This window comes from Periplaneta americana, chromosome 17 (assembly GCF_040183065.1).
Source record: "Periplaneta americana isolate PAMFEO1 chromosome 17, P.americana_PAMFEO1_priV1, whole genome shotgun sequence".
NCBI classification, from domain to species: Eukaryota; Metazoa; Arthropoda; class Insecta; order Blattodea; family Blattidae; genus Periplaneta; species Periplaneta americana.
Genome location: NC_091133.1, coordinates 737373 through 755290, shown reverse-complemented (window position 1 = coordinate 755290; position 17918 = coordinate 737373). Strand labels below are relative to the sequence as shown.

Genomic DNA, 17918 nt, shown 5'->3' with positions numbered 1-17918 from the left:
TGGAAAACCAGTATAAATTTGAGATGCATTTGTTTTCTCATTCAATTCACTGTTTCAATATGAAAAACTTATCAAATTACCAGGAAATAATTGGCATTCATACAGTCCCCTCTGTAGATTGAAAACTCAAAGTATCATATCCATGGTTGAAGAATTAAAACAGAAAATTGATATCCCGAATTTAAAATAAAACCAAACCCTTTAACTCTATTAAATATAGAATATAATCTAAATTTAACAGAAGAAATACTGAAGTCAGAAGTTAAACACTGAAATACTGAAATAATTGTCTTTAGAGACAATTAATATTAGGTACCCTCCACAAAACTGGCTTCATTTATACACCGACGGATCCTTGATCTCCAGAGAACAAGGTGCCGGTGCAGGTGTTACGTGCTGTCTCTTCTCACTTTATAGATCTCTTGGATATGGAACAACAAGTTTTGATGGTGAAATCATTGCAATAAGTGAAATCTTCTATGCCACATCAATAAATTTAGGAATGCAGTTATATTGTCAGACTCCAAAGCAGCTATTCTATCAATCGTCTCTAAACACACACCTTCATCTCAAACAGCAGATATAACTAAAATGCTCTCTCAATTAATATCACTCAATAAAAGAATTGTATTCCAATGGATACCATCCCATTGTGGAATCCTGGGAAACGAGAATGCGGATGCTTGAGCAAAGAAGGGCAGCACTGCTACTTACAGACCTGTTACTAAATCCACGTATTACTTTGTGAAAAGATTTATTAAATCTACATACTTAGACTTCAACAAACAAAATTTGATAACACAATCACAAGGGAAAAATTGGAACTCTCTGCATCAAAATCCACAGTTAATTCCCGATTTACCACGCAAATCGTCTGTATCTGCATTTAGATTGGCAACAGGCCATGATTGTTTGGCCAAACACCTGCATAGAATTGGAATATATCAGTCCCCTAACTGCCCATTGTGCAACTCAAACCAAGAAATGGATTCGGAACACCTCAAAATCTGTGCTTCCGTGGCTGACCATGATAATACCTTTGAAAAACATTGGAGTGCAAGAGATCAAATGACTTTATTGTCAAACGCCTGGCATTAGAAAACAACAACTTTCAATGAAAATTTCAAACACATACTTTAATGCAGTGCACACAGAGGTGAATCTTCAGAAACGTGGTCGGAATTACACATGTTTATCATTTGTAAAATCTGAACGTAAATATGAAAGAAAGAAAACAATTGAAAAGAAAAAGTTGGAAGATATGTGTTTGGAGTGGATTCCTCCTCACTATGGATCACTTTACACTAATTTAGTGGCTCAGGATAATGAGTGGAATATCACTAAAGGACCAAGTATTTTGCAGCGTACATTATATGCCGTGATAAGAATTAACATGAGAATATAGTATATGCTGGACTTTTTTTAGTATATACTCTTGTTAGTAAAAAATAATATATACTCAAGCTTGATAACAATAAAAGCTAGTATATTCTCATATTTATAACTTCGTTCTCATGTTATTCTGAGTATGGTCTGTAGCAGGCTCAATTCTGAATATTTGTTGATTTGTGTTCGGTTTAAAGTTAAATAAAAACAATGGCAGAATTTATGAAAGATGTAGTGCCTCATGGAAAAATAAAGAAAAAGACGTGAACTTCAGAAGCCTTCAACGCTTCACAAAAGTGAATGTGAAAAACATTAAACACGTATATGCTATTCATGAAAAACATAACCTATAAAAACATGAATGGCTATCAAATTACAAGGTTAGATTTTATTGTTAAATGTAATTAACAATTACAGTTTATTTGTTAAATTTGAATTGCAAAATGCAATTACTTGTAACTTAATATATATATATATAACTCCATATTAAAAAATAGAATTAGAATAACTGGAAATCTAGAAATGGATTGTAATCTCTATCCAACATCCCGTAATGACGATTTCACAGTACTATTTTCTTATTTCCTGTTTATTAACGTCACTTATCTGATTCACTCTCTCTTTCATGATTATTTATTTATTCATTTATTTAATAGATTTTATTATTTAATTAATTGACTTTATAATTTAATTAATGAATTTGTTTATTTATTTATTTACTCATTTATTTATAAAAAAGCAAAACAGAACCACCACAGCATGCGGATAGCATATGAAAGTCTATTAAAAAAAACTGAACATCACAGAGCAATGTGGGCAAAGAGGATAGGTAACATGAGTACATACTAACTTTTAAACGATCAAGAAGGCTGTAGAGATGAGTATATATTCGCGTTAGGGAGAATGTCTTTATTCTTACGAATATGAATATGTTCTAGTGGTTATGAGTATATAATCACATGAAGTGCTCATACTCAAAAGTCTAAACCTTGAGCTTTATTGTTACTACCCATGGTATATGTTGATATATTCACTCATTTCATGTAAAACATGTTAAACGACGAAACTTGGGATACTCCAGTTTACTTTTATTTCACTTCATTTTAGTATTTACCTCAAATATTTCAGTTTACTATGTCAGCGCTTTAAGAAAGTATTGTACTTGCATGATGTTATTCGTATTTAATGTAACTATTAAACATAAATTAGAATTTTGTCTTGAAAACACACTATGCCTCTTTCTCAGAAGTGCGACCTAAGGAATCACTATCTTTATACCTCACATCTGAATGAATTTCACGTACATGCCTTTTCAGATGCCCCAATTGTGAGAAACATTTTCCACATAATTCGCATTTGAATGGTTTTTCGCCTGTGTGAATGCGTACATGTTTGTTCATATCTCCCCATTGGAAAAAACACTTTCCACAGACCTCGCATTTGAAAGGCTTTTCACCAGTATGTGCGCGCGCGTGTACTTTTAAATTTGACGAATCTGAGAAATACTTTCCACACACGTCGCATTTGAATGGTTTTTCGCCTGTGTGAATGCGTACATGTTTATTTAGACTCGCCAATTGTGAGAAACACTTTCCACATATATCGCATTTGAATGCTCTTTCGCCGCTGTGTATGCGAGCGTGTGTCTTTAAATTTGACGGTGATGAGATACACTTTCCACAAACATCGCATCTTGATGACTTTATTTGTTTGTGTATACGAAAATGAAGTTCCATAGATTGTACTGTAACAAACACCTCGTTGCACATACTACATTTGATACAATTACGGCTTGCATCGCTAACGTTTGAGCAGTCAGGTCTGTTGCTATCGTACTGTGTCAAATTGTCTTCTTCACGATCAATGTTGGTGCGTTGTTGTATCACTTTCTTCTCACCATGATTCATAAAGCTGAAAGGAATATCAAAATTAATCGGCCTGCACTATGATCAATGTGGTGAGATCAAAATATATATTATTTTAGTTTGTTATTTAACGACACTATACCAACTACTAGGTTATTTAGCGTCGAAGAGATTGGTGATAGAGAGATGATATATGGCGAGATGAGGCCGAGGATTCGCCATAGATTACCCTGCATTCACATTACGGTTGGGGAAAACCTCGGAAAAAACCAACCAGGTACCCAGCCCAATCGGGAATCGAACCCGCGCCCGAACACAACTTCAGACTAGCAGGGAAGCGCCTTAACCAACTGAGCCACGCCGGTGGCTAGATCAAAATACATTACATATCAGATAATTATCAAGCGAATTTATTTTGTGTTGGTATCGCGATTTTTAGATTTATTTTGGCATTGTTTGGGGCGTTGATTCAGAAAATGACATTCGATAGACCATACCACACTATTTCTTACATATTATTGAATTCACTTACTTTATACACTTACTTACTGGCTTTTAAGGAACCCACAGGTTCATTGCCGCCCTCACAAAAGCCCGCCATTGGTACCTATCCTGAGCAAGATTAATCCAGTCTCTATCAGATCCCACCGCCCTCAAATCCATTTTAATATTATTTTCCCATCTACGTCTCGGTCTCCCTAAAGGTCTTTTACCCTCCGGCCTCCCAACTAACACTCTATATGCATTTCTGGATTCGCCCAAACATGCCACATTCCCTGGCCATCTTAAACATCTGGATTTAATGTTCCTAATTGTGTCAGGTGAACAATACAAAGCGTGCAATTCTGTGTTGTGTAACTTTCTCCATTCTCCTGTAACTTCATCCCTCTGATACCCAAATATTTTTCTAAGCACCTCATTCTCAAAGACCCTTAACCTATGTTCCTCTCTCAAAGCGGAGTCCAAGTTTCACAACCATAAAGAACAACCAGTAATATAACTGTTTTATAAATTCTAACTTTCAGATTTTTTGACAGCAGACTGGATGATAAAAGCTTCTCAACCGAATAATAACAGGCATTTCCGATATTTATTCTGTGTTTAATTTCCTCCCGAGTATCATTCATATTAGTTACTCTTGCTCCAAGATATTTGAACTTCTCCACCTCTTCGAAAGGTAAATTTCCAATTTTTATATTTCCATTGCGTACAATTTGTCGTCACGAGACATAATCGTATACTTTGTCCAAACCTATGTCTTCCAGTAAAATTCCCGTGTTTTCCCTATTCGTTTCTGGATTTTCTACTAACATATTCACGTCATCCACATAGAAAGCAGCTTATGTAACCCGTTCAATTCCAAACCCTCTCTATTATCCTGGAGTTTCCTAATGGCATAATGTAGAGCAAAGTTAAGAAGTAAAGGTGATAGTGCATCTCCTTTCTTTAGCCCACAGTGAATTGGAAACGCATCAGACAGAAACTGACCTATATGAACTCTGCTGTACGTTTCACTGAGACACATTTTAATTAATCAAACTAGTTTCTTGGGAATACCAAATTCAATAAGAACATCATTATGTTATAAAACTTATTTCCTATATCGTCACTAAATTAAGTTCTGAAAGAATGGAAGAAGCAAAACCAGCACAGTACACTCACCTCTCAGTCAACACTTCATCCTCTTCTGAAGATATTTCCACTTTCTGTTCCTCCTGAACTCTGTCCACATCCAACAAATCTTCCTGGAAAAGTGAGTAAATAATGAAGAGAGCTTGAACTGGTCATATGGGTCATTGGTGTCCTATGTTACAGACATCTAACTTTTCCAATGTAGTTAATCAAATCTAACTTTACGGTAATGTTGTAAAGAATTTTGCACAAAACCCAAAATTAGTTCCTCCGAACAACATTCATTTACGTCCTTTATACATCCTTCCTTAAATTCAGGTTATTTGGTTGTATTGTAAAGCATTGGAATCAAGTTTCAACCTTCAACATATGTGCATGTCATGTACAAGTGGCCTACACAATACATAACCACAATGTGCAAGAATATTTGAAGTAAATAAACACTAAAAAGTTTATACAGTATATTGATACATTAATGTATTTCAGACTTTCATTAACTCAAAATGCAGACTCTCAAACACGTTTTCTTCTTTTGACATAAGATGGCAGATAATAAAAGATTTCCGACCACATTTACAAATTAATTTGTAATACAGATTGTTGCTGTGGACTCAGAAGATTCGTAACTCGAAATGAACTGAAGTATGAAACCGGCGGAAGCTTGTAAAGCAATACAAGGGACCGGTTTTCACATTCCAGATTGTACCCACCGTAACCTATTTAATATTACTTCTATTTTATTTACATTGACGAACTAAAAGCAACTTTGTGTTACAATCAGCAAAGGATTATGTGTAATGATCATTTACAATATAAATTACATTGTCATCATAGCAATACATACATATAAATATCTCCAACTGGTAACTGTTTCTTTTTTATTACTGAAATTTAAATGCATGTATGATTTTACAGCTTTAATAGGCAAGAGTTTAGACAGCACATAGACTGGAAGTTGACTTTACATTGTATTTCTGCCTAAACTACATCTACAACATCCTATTACGATCATCAGTCAGAACATTTCCCATTATTGAAAACACTCGGTCTGAAAATGCCTAGAAATTATAATTCAATAAAAAGTGTTATGTGGTATAAAGGATATTTCTCAAATAAAATCCAATCTAAGTTTCTACATAGGTGCCAGACAGAACCACAGTCGGGCAGAGCATCAGGATTTCATTATTGACTGTGATTCTGCATTTTTACCTCATAGTATAATTCCTTTTTTTTTTTCTTTTTCAAGATTAATGTCATAAAACAGAATTTTAGTAGGCAGTAATCAGTATATGAGCTATTCCATCTCAAATCGACCGAAATATAGAGATTATTGACCTTACAATTTCTAAATACAATGAAACTTTTTTTGTACGTAGAGAACTGTGATACAATGCTTTGTGCAAAGTTTGAGGCATCAGAACTTCATAGTGTTTAAATTAAAAATATTTAAATTTATCGTATTTTCATAAAATTAGCAACTTTAAACTGTTGTAGCTCCGAAATCCTTTCACCCAATGATCAAAATCATGGTTTATTTTGGTGCTGAGAAATTAAAGTTTATATTGACATATAAACAGATTTTCTTACTTTTAATGGAAATGGAGAAATTTAGATTTTTCCTCATTAAGTTAGATTCCGCATTGAAAGTACAAATAAACACATATTTTTTACTGATGGTATGTTGATAATAAAGTATTGAAAATATCAAATAAAGAAAATAAATAGTACGCGCGTGAAGTAAACAGCTGACTGTGAGACGGGAGCTAGTCAAGGGAAGCAAGGCCAGGAGACAAACACGTGATGTGTCGTCTAGCAGCACATGGGTGTGCAGGCTTTATCACAGGTTTTCATAAACACAGGAGTAAAATGACGCCCAACGCTCGCTTATCTTCAGCTCTCGGCCAGTGCGTGCGGTAGTGCGCCGTACAAGTCTATGCGTGTGAAAATAATCTATTTAATAGTCTCGGAACTTATTGCCGTACCACTAAGCAAACAATGCCGAATCCCTCTTAATAATGCAAGGTTTTTTCTCAATATTTTTCTACATTTTTACAAATGGCCGAAGAGCCTAAAAGCAAATAAAATGAGATTACTTGTCTCTCTGTGTACAATAAAAATAAGGATTACTTCTTATCATAACCTACCAAATGTCAGCTTCAAAATAAGGTCTCATTCAATGTTCTGCAGTAAATGGTTCCAGAGTTCTGAGCGCTGAAAGAGGCTTTTTTTATAAAATACGCTAAATTTGTCGCTCAATAATACGAAAACCGTTTGACTTTCGATAGAATATTTTTGAAAATGCACTGTCCTGAGCACCTTGTATAAGTATGGAAAAAATTAGAGTATAAAAAAAATGCGAGGATTTTTACTGATCTATTTCATATGGATTAGCCCATATAGTCTTCTTTTCTAAAAAGCCAACAAATTTCTTACACACGACCAGCTACATGAAATTCTACTTGCAATTTTTTATACATGGATTTGAATGGATTTCATGTGGCAATGTTAATTCGCTATACAATATAGTTTGAAATGCTAAAGGTATATGGATATTGTCATTGAACCACTTACATCAACTTCAGTTTTGACCATAGCAAAGCTAATAGGCAGTGGTGTGGTGTCTTCAACCTTTATCTCTGATTTGATATCGTAACTCTGGTCCACGCATTCTGTCTTCATGTCCGTCACTTCCAGATGCGATGAATTCCCTTCCTACAGAACAAAAATACATCGTGAATAATTTTTTAGCTATTTTGAAAATGACCTGATGTGAAATAGCCACAAATCTGATTTCACGTGGCAGTCAATGACTAACGTTCAACACAGGCGACAAATTAGACAAGAATATTGAAGACAAAATAGAAACAAGGACACTGGCAATGTCTAACATTATGGCAGCTATTACTCCCAAAAATAATTTACACAGTGTAATATGTGTAAAAAAACTTATTTATAATCTAGAAAATGCCTGCAAATGTCTTTTCGAATATTAGTCTACATCTTATCAGTCAGGACATTACTGAAGGAGGATTATACAACACATCTATAGACCAACATATAGTAAATATCCAATCTTATTGATGCCCATAATACCGTGCATATTTGTTTTGGTTTTCAGAGAGCTCGTGACAATATTACTGTCTTACTAGTGGACTCAAAAGCTACAATACAAGCTATAGAATCAAACAAATTGCCTCTTACAAATAAAATTAATGAAATCCGAAAACTAATAAAAATACTAGAAAATTTACAGAAGAAAATACACTTCCAATGTATACCATCACATGTTGGTGTAAGTGCGAATGAAATTGCTGATGAATTAGCAAAAAAAAGGCTGAAAGCTGCAGAGACAAAACAAATTTTTGAGTAAACACACGTTAGGCATCAAAATTAAAAGCAAATCAGAAGCAGAAATACTCCATAAAACTGATCAACAAGGAACAAAATGAGCAGATACCAACAAACTTTGGAAAACATATAGCTTGAAAATGAAGACAAGATGCTGTTGCCGCCTTCAGATTTAACACTGGACATGACTGCCTTGCAGCACATCTCTGCAAAATTGGAATCCTTCAATGCCCCTTCTGCAACTTACCAGGTTCATCTATGGGAATAGAACACCTATTCACATGCACTGGACTGAACAAGGAAGCACGACAAAATAAAAACTTCTCTCAACTTTATTCGGAAGCAAGAAGCAAAATGGGTTAAATGATCCTAAATGATCCTAAATTGCGGCCATTAGAGAACAATGACAACAACAACAACAAAAACAATAGCTTTTTCCCCTCAAAATTCACAAAGTTGTTTTGGTTAGAATAATAGTAGGTGCCAAATGTAGCGAATCGTGTAGGACTATTTTAAAAAAACTACAAATAATGCCCATGGTTTGTCAGTATATCTTTTCATTACCTAATAATCTTCCTCGTATGTAATCGTGAAAACTTTGTAACTAATTGAACAGTTCGTAGCATAAATACACGTCAAAAAAATGACTTTCATACTCCATCGGCAAGTCTATCGTGTGTTATATGGCAGTAATAATTTTTATCTATATAAAAAATGAAACTCAAAACATAAGATTATTTAGGGCCAAATTAAAGAAGTACCTAATTTCTCAAGCCTTCTATTCTGTAGGTGAATTTATGGCATTCAATAACACTTCATGAAATGGATACTAAAACTATGTGTTGTACTAGTAGACTATATTGTAAATCTCGTCTGTATATATTTCATCTAGACTGTGACTATAAATTAAGACTTTATAATAGTATTAAGTTTTTTGACTTATTCCATATTCTAGCTGTAAAGCAATGTATGAATACCATGGGAAAAAAAAAATACAATACAATACAATATCAATGGTATAATATCTCCTGTAATATAAATATATACAATACAACAGTATAGTGTAAATATATAGGTATTTCTTGTATAATAAAAGGGATTGTTTAAAAAATTCGAATATACGTCTTATTTATAAATATCTGCATTTACAATGTTATTAACCCTCCTGCTACCAAAGAATGTAATAGGATTAGCCCAACTGATAATTTTTTAATATATCACTTTAATTTTTATCCCTATTTATTTTTTAAATTTCATGTATTTGTCCGTTATATGTCCACTAAAAATTTGAAATATCAATAACAGAAATAATTAAATAATTATATTTCAAGAAGTAATCCGCATTATTGAACTGGGATGATCTTTTTACCCCTCTTGGAAGTCTGTGGATATGGAATTCGATTTTTGGGTTTCTCTGCTTCCAAATTGTTTTATTTTGTGTTATTTGTATCATTATTCATATTGTGGTTTCCATTATCAACATTGGTTCAAATTTTTTTACACCTTTATTTCTGTCTGTTTTGGTGGTTCTAAAAGTAATTTTGTTAGAAGTAGTTATTAGTAAAGCCTTTTCCCGAGATGTCATTGTACTATAGATGGTGTTCCAATATCTGAAAGAAAAAACTGAAATTTATTTTCTTAGATTTATATTTTTATTCATTTATTTTTAGCATTTTTAACGAATTTTTAAGGATTTAAATTTCATTATGAATAAATGTCTTGGACATGTTATGGTTGTACAGTTGCTGTTTGAATATTTAAATATCAACAAATATCTGAAATGTTTTCCAACTTATTTTATGGTACTGTGACTTTCATTGTTTGTAAATATGTCAAAATTATTCATTTGACTTGAAATAGAAGGGATGCAAGTTTAATTTTACAGATATGTTGTCTGATAGTGTGGCTAATAACATATTTTGAAGTTCATTAATTTTGACAACACTTTCAACAAAATGGAACGGGAATTTAATCGCACTGTATTTTTAAAAAGAGAGAATTTACTTTAAATTTTTACATTTTCTGAAGTTCATAATCAATAATATATATTTTATAAATATTCCAAATGCTTACCAAAGATTGGTATATGATTTTGATTGGAGTAACTGTATTACCCCACTTGGTAGCAGTAAGTTGTAAAAAACCTTGCTAGCAGAAGGGTTAAACTGTACCAGTGTTAGTGGCAACATTCCTAGCAATAATTTTTGTATACATTTATTCAGAAGGCAAGTAGAAAATGCATTTTATAACTTGAGCTCTTCCTTTTATATTTCCACATGTATCAATGTTGACATGCAAGAAGAAATACTTTGGGTAATGCTTGCTTAGTTTTTAACTTTGTCCTTATTTCATATTTACATTTAGCCTGCGTGACTATTTTCTGATGCTAGAGCATATTTAATAATTCCAAATTGATTTCAGCTTTCAAACATCCCTCTCGAGAACAACTACGAGCTAACCTATATCATAATATGCACGTCAATAACAGAAGCAGATCTCAAATCAATGTGCTAGTAAGCTTTCCACATCTTTAATTAAATTAAGGTCACAGTTTTCCTCGCCAATAAGTGGTAGCATGTGCTCCATAAATACTGAACAAGCGAGTGAAAGAAGGTTACTGTTGTAGGACATCAGAAAGCACCTCGGCAAGAATATAATTATGTCTTAGAAATTATAATACAGAACAAAATGTTATGAGGTACAGAGCAAAATCTCGACCATACGAAATCCAATATTCACCTAAGTTTCATACAGAGGTACCAAACAGAACCACAGTGGAGCTGTGGACGGGATTAAATTAATAACTGAGACTCTGCATTACTTGATCGTGATATAGGGTGAAGTAGTGGTCACACAGACTAGCTGATATTCCTATGAAAATTTCTTCCCATGAGGAGAATAGAACCAACGCACACTTCATAATGCCAGAACAATTCATGACGCCTTATACCAAACAGCAACAGCAGGGGAATCTAATTTAGTCAACTGGATATAGACTGTGAAATTTTGAAATGAGTGCTTTTCTGACACTGTTGGACAAACAAAAAATGTATAGTAAGCTTTCCAGTTACCTCTGATAAAGGATCATTTTCTTCCATTTCGTATGTGCTATCATGTAGTTGTAAGTCGAGCAGATCAACTGCAGGTTCCAATTTGATCACGTCCATCACAACTGAAATAAAAGGTTATGTAACTGACAGTGACTACAGAAACTGTACTGTTGAGAAACAGTTATTACAAGTTGCTACGATGCATTCACATCGCACACCAACTCACTAGACACTTGTCCAGTGACTCAGACTAGTTCAGATGGCTTCTGGTAAACAATTATCTTATTGTACAGTAGCATAAAATAATTAAATCTCCAGTAATTTCATCCCTCTATAATTATTCTGGGTTTAATGTCTAATTCAGCAAGTTATTCCTTGTTTGTTTTCAACTTCTACAAAATACTGACTAGACTAGACGGCATTTCGGAAGGCGGTTAGTTGCTATATCCGCCGTTGCATTTCTGGCATGTGACGTCACAATTTGTACAGTAGAACCAATCAGAATCAGTCTATAACAAGCACTTCCCGAGTTCGTTTCTTCACGTGCGAGTGTTTCAATACACTGAATAGTTAAAACTAACATTTACCCTGTGTATGTAAGGTAAATAAATGGAAGAAGAGACTGTAAAAAAACCAGTATTACACAAGCAGGCGCGGAAAATAGTGTTTAAGGTGTATAATTATTTTAAAAACGTTAACGAGCAGAACGCTGCCGGCCATCTTGATGCTGGCAGCAATGTTGCCAACATGCAAGAAACGACTGCAGAAGCATGTGGTGTGGGATTGAGAAACGTTTTATTTTATTTTTATTTTATTTTACGACGCTGTATCAACATCTAGGTTATTTAGCGTCTGAATGATATGAAGGTGATAATGCCGGTGAAATGAGTCCGGGGTCCAGCACCGAAAGTTACCCAGCATTTGCTCGTATTGGGTTGAGGGAAAACCCCGGAAAAAACCTCAACCAGGTAACTTGTCCCGACCGGGATTCGAACCCGGGCCACCTGGTTTCGCGGCCAGACGCGCTGACCGTTACTCCACAGATGTGGACTTGAGAAACGTGCAAAGAATATTGTTAGTGAAGGAAACAGGGTTTGTTTGGTGTCATGCTTACAGTAATCAACGGCTAAGGTCATTATTGTCTTTTGATAATTTAAATTCTCTCCTGCGCTATTTGTATTGCACATGCGCGTGAAGTACGATGTGACAATGTTGTACGCTGCCTTGCTCTCTCTATCTGTCTCTCTCAACGCAAACGCTAGCAGACTACCGCCTTCCGAATTGCCGTCGACTCTAGTGTTTATTAACCAGATAGTTTTTACTACTTACATTATATTGTAATTGCAATGTAATTGTATTCGGGAAATTGTAGTCGTATTGTCTTGGTACAGAGGAAAAGAATGCCTAGTGGCCTTATCCCTGCCAGGTTAAGGAGATACAGACTAAAGACTTTAACTTAAATTTCTAAACATGCTGAAACCACTTATCTGCTACAAATGAATACCGAACATTTTTCGTACCAGAACTAGTAATACGAAGGCAATACTGGAGAACTATCATTCCACGATTTTCGAACTTTTTTTTTTTCACAAACAACGATTTTATGATCGACTTACGAAAGGTAATAAAAAGAAACTTTCGGAAACAGATAACTATGACTCTGATACAATATAACCTATGACAACCTAAACTACCCTAATATTAATTAATCCTAACCCAAGAAAAACTAAACCAATATCACGTAATCTAAATTACCCTAACCTAATATTAACTAACTCTAACTAACCCAAGCAAAACTAAGCTAACCTAGTAATATTAGGTTAGTTTAGGTTGGCTTAGTTTTGATTGGGTTAGAGTTAGTTAAGGTTACGGTTAGGGTTAGTTAAGGTTAGGTGCTGAAGGTGACTTATGTTCCGACCAATATAGGAACTTGCTAACATACCTTGAAAATGCCTTGGATTTATAGTATCGATTATTAGAAATTGATGTGATCACTGAGAGCACTTTAAAAGCCCACTCAACCCGTCCTAAATACGTAGCTTACTTATATACGAAAATCGTCGTGCGTGAATGAAGAAAGCCACCGGCGTGTCTCAGTCGGTTAAGGCGCTTGCCTGCCGGTCTGAAATTGCGCTCGGGCGCGGGTTCGATCCCCGCTTGGGCTGATTACCTAGTTGGGTTTTTTGCGAGGTTTTCCCAAACCGTAATATAAATGCAAGGTAATCTATAGCGAATCCTGGGCATCTCGCAATCTCCAATCTCATTGACGGTAAATAACCTGTTAGTTGATACAGCGTCGTTAAATAGGCCTAACCAACTTAAATAAATAAATACACATCTAATCTAACCGTCGACATCGGTAGCGTAGTTCGTATAGCGCTGGCCTTCTATGCTCGAGGTTGCGGGTTCGATCCCGGACAAGCTCGATGGCATTTAAGCGTGTTTAAATGTTACAGGTTCATGTCAGTAATTTACTAGCATGTAAAATGACTCCAGTGGGACAAAATTCCGGCACACCGATGACGCTGATATAACCTCTGCATTTGTGAGCGTCGTTAAATAAACCATAATTATATAAAATTAACCTAATCTCACCTAACCTAACCTAACCTGTCACATTATACTACACACCTGTAGCAAAATTCCTCACGTTTAGTATCATTTCGTTTGCAAGTGTTACCAACCCTGTTACTCTCGTCATGGGCCATCCAGTGGAAGTGGATCGTACTTCATCGTAATGGCAGGAAGAAAATATGGGACTTTAAAATAATTACATTTATTTATTTAACAATAAGAATTGAAACGTGTTGTGGCTATGATAAAAGTGTGTCTATAGCGCCAAATTGGCACTGGTAAAAGTGTGCACTATTCTTTCAGTGGCCGGTCAATACTCTACCTTGACCTTACCTTTACCATATATAAGGGTATTTTTCTATTATCTTTTATTAAACGAACATAAAAATCGTCGTTTGTGGGAACATAAACTTAAAACTCGAATAAGTAATTATGGAGTATAATCACTAACGATTTTCGGCACAGATGCATTATAGGGGCCAATCTCCTTATTGATTGAATGGTATGAATGCTACTATCGATATATATATTGTTGTTATAATCGACATAAAATATATTGCCAACTTCTATATTAAGAGTCGGTTTTATTTTGTTGACTTGTAGCCTACTTTGCTGGGAGACATCGTTAGATATAGGCCACTCTTACACTAAACCTGGAGTAATTTAAGCTTATTAATCAAATATGATTCTACTTACTGTTTTTTTATACGCTCAACTGTATTCAATTTCTATTTTATACATATTTCATTGTTATTTTCCATCCGAAGATCATTAAGAACGATGAATATTACTTAATATCTCCTATCTTTCTTCAAATAGTGTTTATATGCCATGTTAATTTTCATTTGTTTTCATAAGTTAACAATGATGCACGTTGTGAGCAACATATAAGAAATTATTTTCCTACACAATCGACGCTATATTCACTTTGTTTTGAAATGATTAATTGAAGATGGTTTGCTTATTGTTTATTACACGCACATTTGTATGTAATTTCTATTCCATACGTTTTTTTTCTATTCCAAGATCATTACGAATGGTGAATATTATTGATGCTTGTTTCCTGTATTTCTTAAAATAATGTTATGTGGCATGTTAATTTTTACTTATCGTTATTTACGTAAAAATGATGCGCCATAAAATAAAAAATAATAATAATTCGTACTCACTCCACATCCTATAGGCCTATATTCACATTTGGTTTTCAGTGATTTATTAAAGAATGTACCGGTATTTAAAAGACTAATAATTTAGAAACATGTTACATAAATCATCCTTGTGCCAAAAGAGAATGCTCCCTGGACAAAATTTTCGTATTTTGCAGTGGTCGTCAGTACTCGCTGAAATGGGTAATAATATAATATAATTATGTTGTATGTAGGAAGCGGGTATCAGGGCTGCAAGCCCCGATGATGATCCGACGTGTAGCACATGATGTAAAAAGCGGGGTATCGAGGCTGCAAGCCCCGATGATGATCCGACATGTAGCACATGATGTAAAAAGCGGGGTGTCGGGCACTGAAAAGTGCCGTTTCGAAAGCATAGTGAAACGCATTCGACAAACGCAGTGTACGTACTTCCTAATAATCCCTTTTTATTTGTCGTTATTTACGTAAAAATGATACGCCAAAAAATAATAACGTACTCACTCCACTTCCTGTATCCACATTTGTTTTTCAGCGATTTTTTTAAAGAATGTACCGGTATTTAAAAGGCCAATTTAGAAACATGTTACATAAATCATCCTTGTGCCAAAAGAGAATGCTCCCTGGACCAAATTATCGTTGAAATATCTATTGTCAATTGCTTTTATTTGTCAGTAGCCATTGACTGACGGGTATATAAGGACTCGCGCTCTTTGGGGTGGACGTCGCGGTTTGGGATGGCTCACAAGCAACAAGTTACACTAAATAGGCTATGTTTAGGATTAGTATAAAACTGGCCTATGTCTCCTATAGTGGGCGGGACATAAGTAACATTCACCCAAAAATATAATACAAAGTGACTAAAATCACATCAGTAGTAACAAATTGTTTAATTTTTTTATTTAATTTTTTAATTTGGTAGCATTTAATGTTTATCGAATATCGAATGCTAAAAACGCTAATCGAACCATTACTTCCGCTGACCTTTTTTTTGCGTATAATGTGTGATGGGTGGCCCCTGTAATGCATCTTTTCCCGAATTTCGAACTACCCCCACCCTCCACACAAACGATGATTTTATGTTAATTTAACAAAAGTTAATAGAAAAACACCCTTATATATGAAAAAGGTAAAAATAGCAACTTACTTTTCCACAATTGCAATCCTAGAAACAAATCGGAAATAACCACAGAATGTATAAACTTATTGCTTCTGCCTTGACACACGGAAACGAAAGAGATCACTGGTGCAGTGAATGTGGTGACTGAATAGAGTTCACGGCTCAAAAGATGCACTCAAGCGCAAGAGGACAGGTGTATGTGTATATATATATATATATATATATATATATATATATATATATATATATATATATATATATATATATATTATATCGTGTCCTCTTGCTGTCATGTTAGCTAAAAAGAATGCTTTTAACAGAGGCACTAAAAAAATAGAGGGAAGTCTTGGACATTGTACTCGGTTCAAGTTGTCTTTCAACTTTACGCATTCAAACAATGGATGCAATGTTGATATTTAATACTAATTAACTTCGCAGTGAAGATGACGTTTAAAACGGCGCACCACGTAGACAGAAAATCTTCATGCATCATCATGAACGTGTATTTTAAACATGTTTCTTTCAATATTCTTCTCAGATTGTATGAGTAAGCGCATGGAAAATTCAATCTTACGGATGCAGCTTTGCTCCATACGCCCTATTCTTCTAAATTTGGAATGTGAAATACTTGCTTTGTTGTTGTTTAGTCAATTGTCCGAAGACAGGCCCGAACTTAACAAGTGACGTCAAGCAGACCTCAGTCATGAGGCGAGTAGGCAAGGAGATAATGGGGTAGGGTGGCCAGTTCCCTTCCCCCTCCATTGCATAAATCGCCAACTAGCTACATATTACATTAGTCAGACTTCAGATGCACACAAACAATTGTTTTTCCTCTCACGCATATCGCCAAGTGAGATGTACTGCCTGGGGCCTGTTTCTCAAAAATACTAGTTTAGTAGTTGACCAGTTACTAGTTACCAGAGTATATTTCACCAGTTCTAGTAGATTCTGTTTCTCAAACTACTTTACCAGTCTAGTAACTTGTGACAATTTTTCACTAGTCACATGATCTGCTTCACTAGTCAGCTGATTGAGTTCATTTGTTTTTAGCCATTGGTAGTTATTGTTATTTGAGGTTAGAAGGCTAAGTTGTTTGTGTTTTGGTTTTGATTTCTCTTTTCGGTTGAAATTCCATCAGTTGAAAGCAAATTAACTATACTCAATATGATTAATGAATCAAAGGATTATTATTCGGTGCTTTTTCAAGCATGTTAACAAAAAAATTATGAAGTAAACGAATAGACAAAAAGTGTTATAATATGTGGGGCTATGGAACTGATACCTCAGAACAAAGATTATGCATACGTTAGGGACACTTACTGGCCCAACATTAAGAAAGTAATTTTGATAAGTACCAATTCAAGTTCACAGTATCGTAATATGAACATATGATGTAGCTAGTGGGTCTACTGCCGACATGAATGCTACTTATGACTTGATGAACAATTCGCTAATTTTTTTTTTTTTTTCAGTTTCATATTTGATCTATTCATAAATTATTGTCGTTTTATATTTAATTTGTAGGCTAAAGTTGACAATGCCAGAAGAACTGGCAGTGGAGGAGGAAAGCCAGTAAAAATTACTGCAATTGATGAATTGGTATTATATTACTAGGAAAAAATTTCTTCAAGTGTTGCTGGTCTAGGACAGAAAGACTAGACGACATTGGAAAATAATCAACATCCCGATTTGTAGAGCAATTTGTATTTGAAGCTTTGCTGACAATGCAAGACTTCTATTTTTTTGTCTTGTTATGGCAGGTCCCACTATATTTAACAACTTTTCAAGCTTTTCAGTA

General features: G+C 34.6%; 1 protein-coding gene across 1 annotated transcript in view; it reads right to left on the bottom strand.

Moving 5' to 3' along the window:
- The window catches only part of LOC138693368 (zinc finger protein 665-like), a 33382-nt gene extending 17136 nt beyond the window's left edge, over positions 1–16246 (bottom strand). Inside the window, exons 1-5 of the mRNA XM_069817288.1 lie at positions 16148–16246; positions 11303–11403; positions 7455–7595; positions 4914–4996; positions 2617–3297 (exon numbers count right to left, since the gene is read on the bottom strand). Of these exons, the coding sequence (XP_069673389.1) occupies positions 2617–3297; positions 4914–4996; positions 7455–7595; positions 11303–11398 (1001 nt within the window). The 5' untranslated portion in view covers positions 11399–11403; positions 16148–16246. The remainder of the gene's footprint in view (positions 1–2616; positions 3298–4913; positions 4997–7454; positions 7596–11302; positions 11404–16147) is intronic.
- Positions 16247–17918: the final 1672 nt, after the last annotated feature.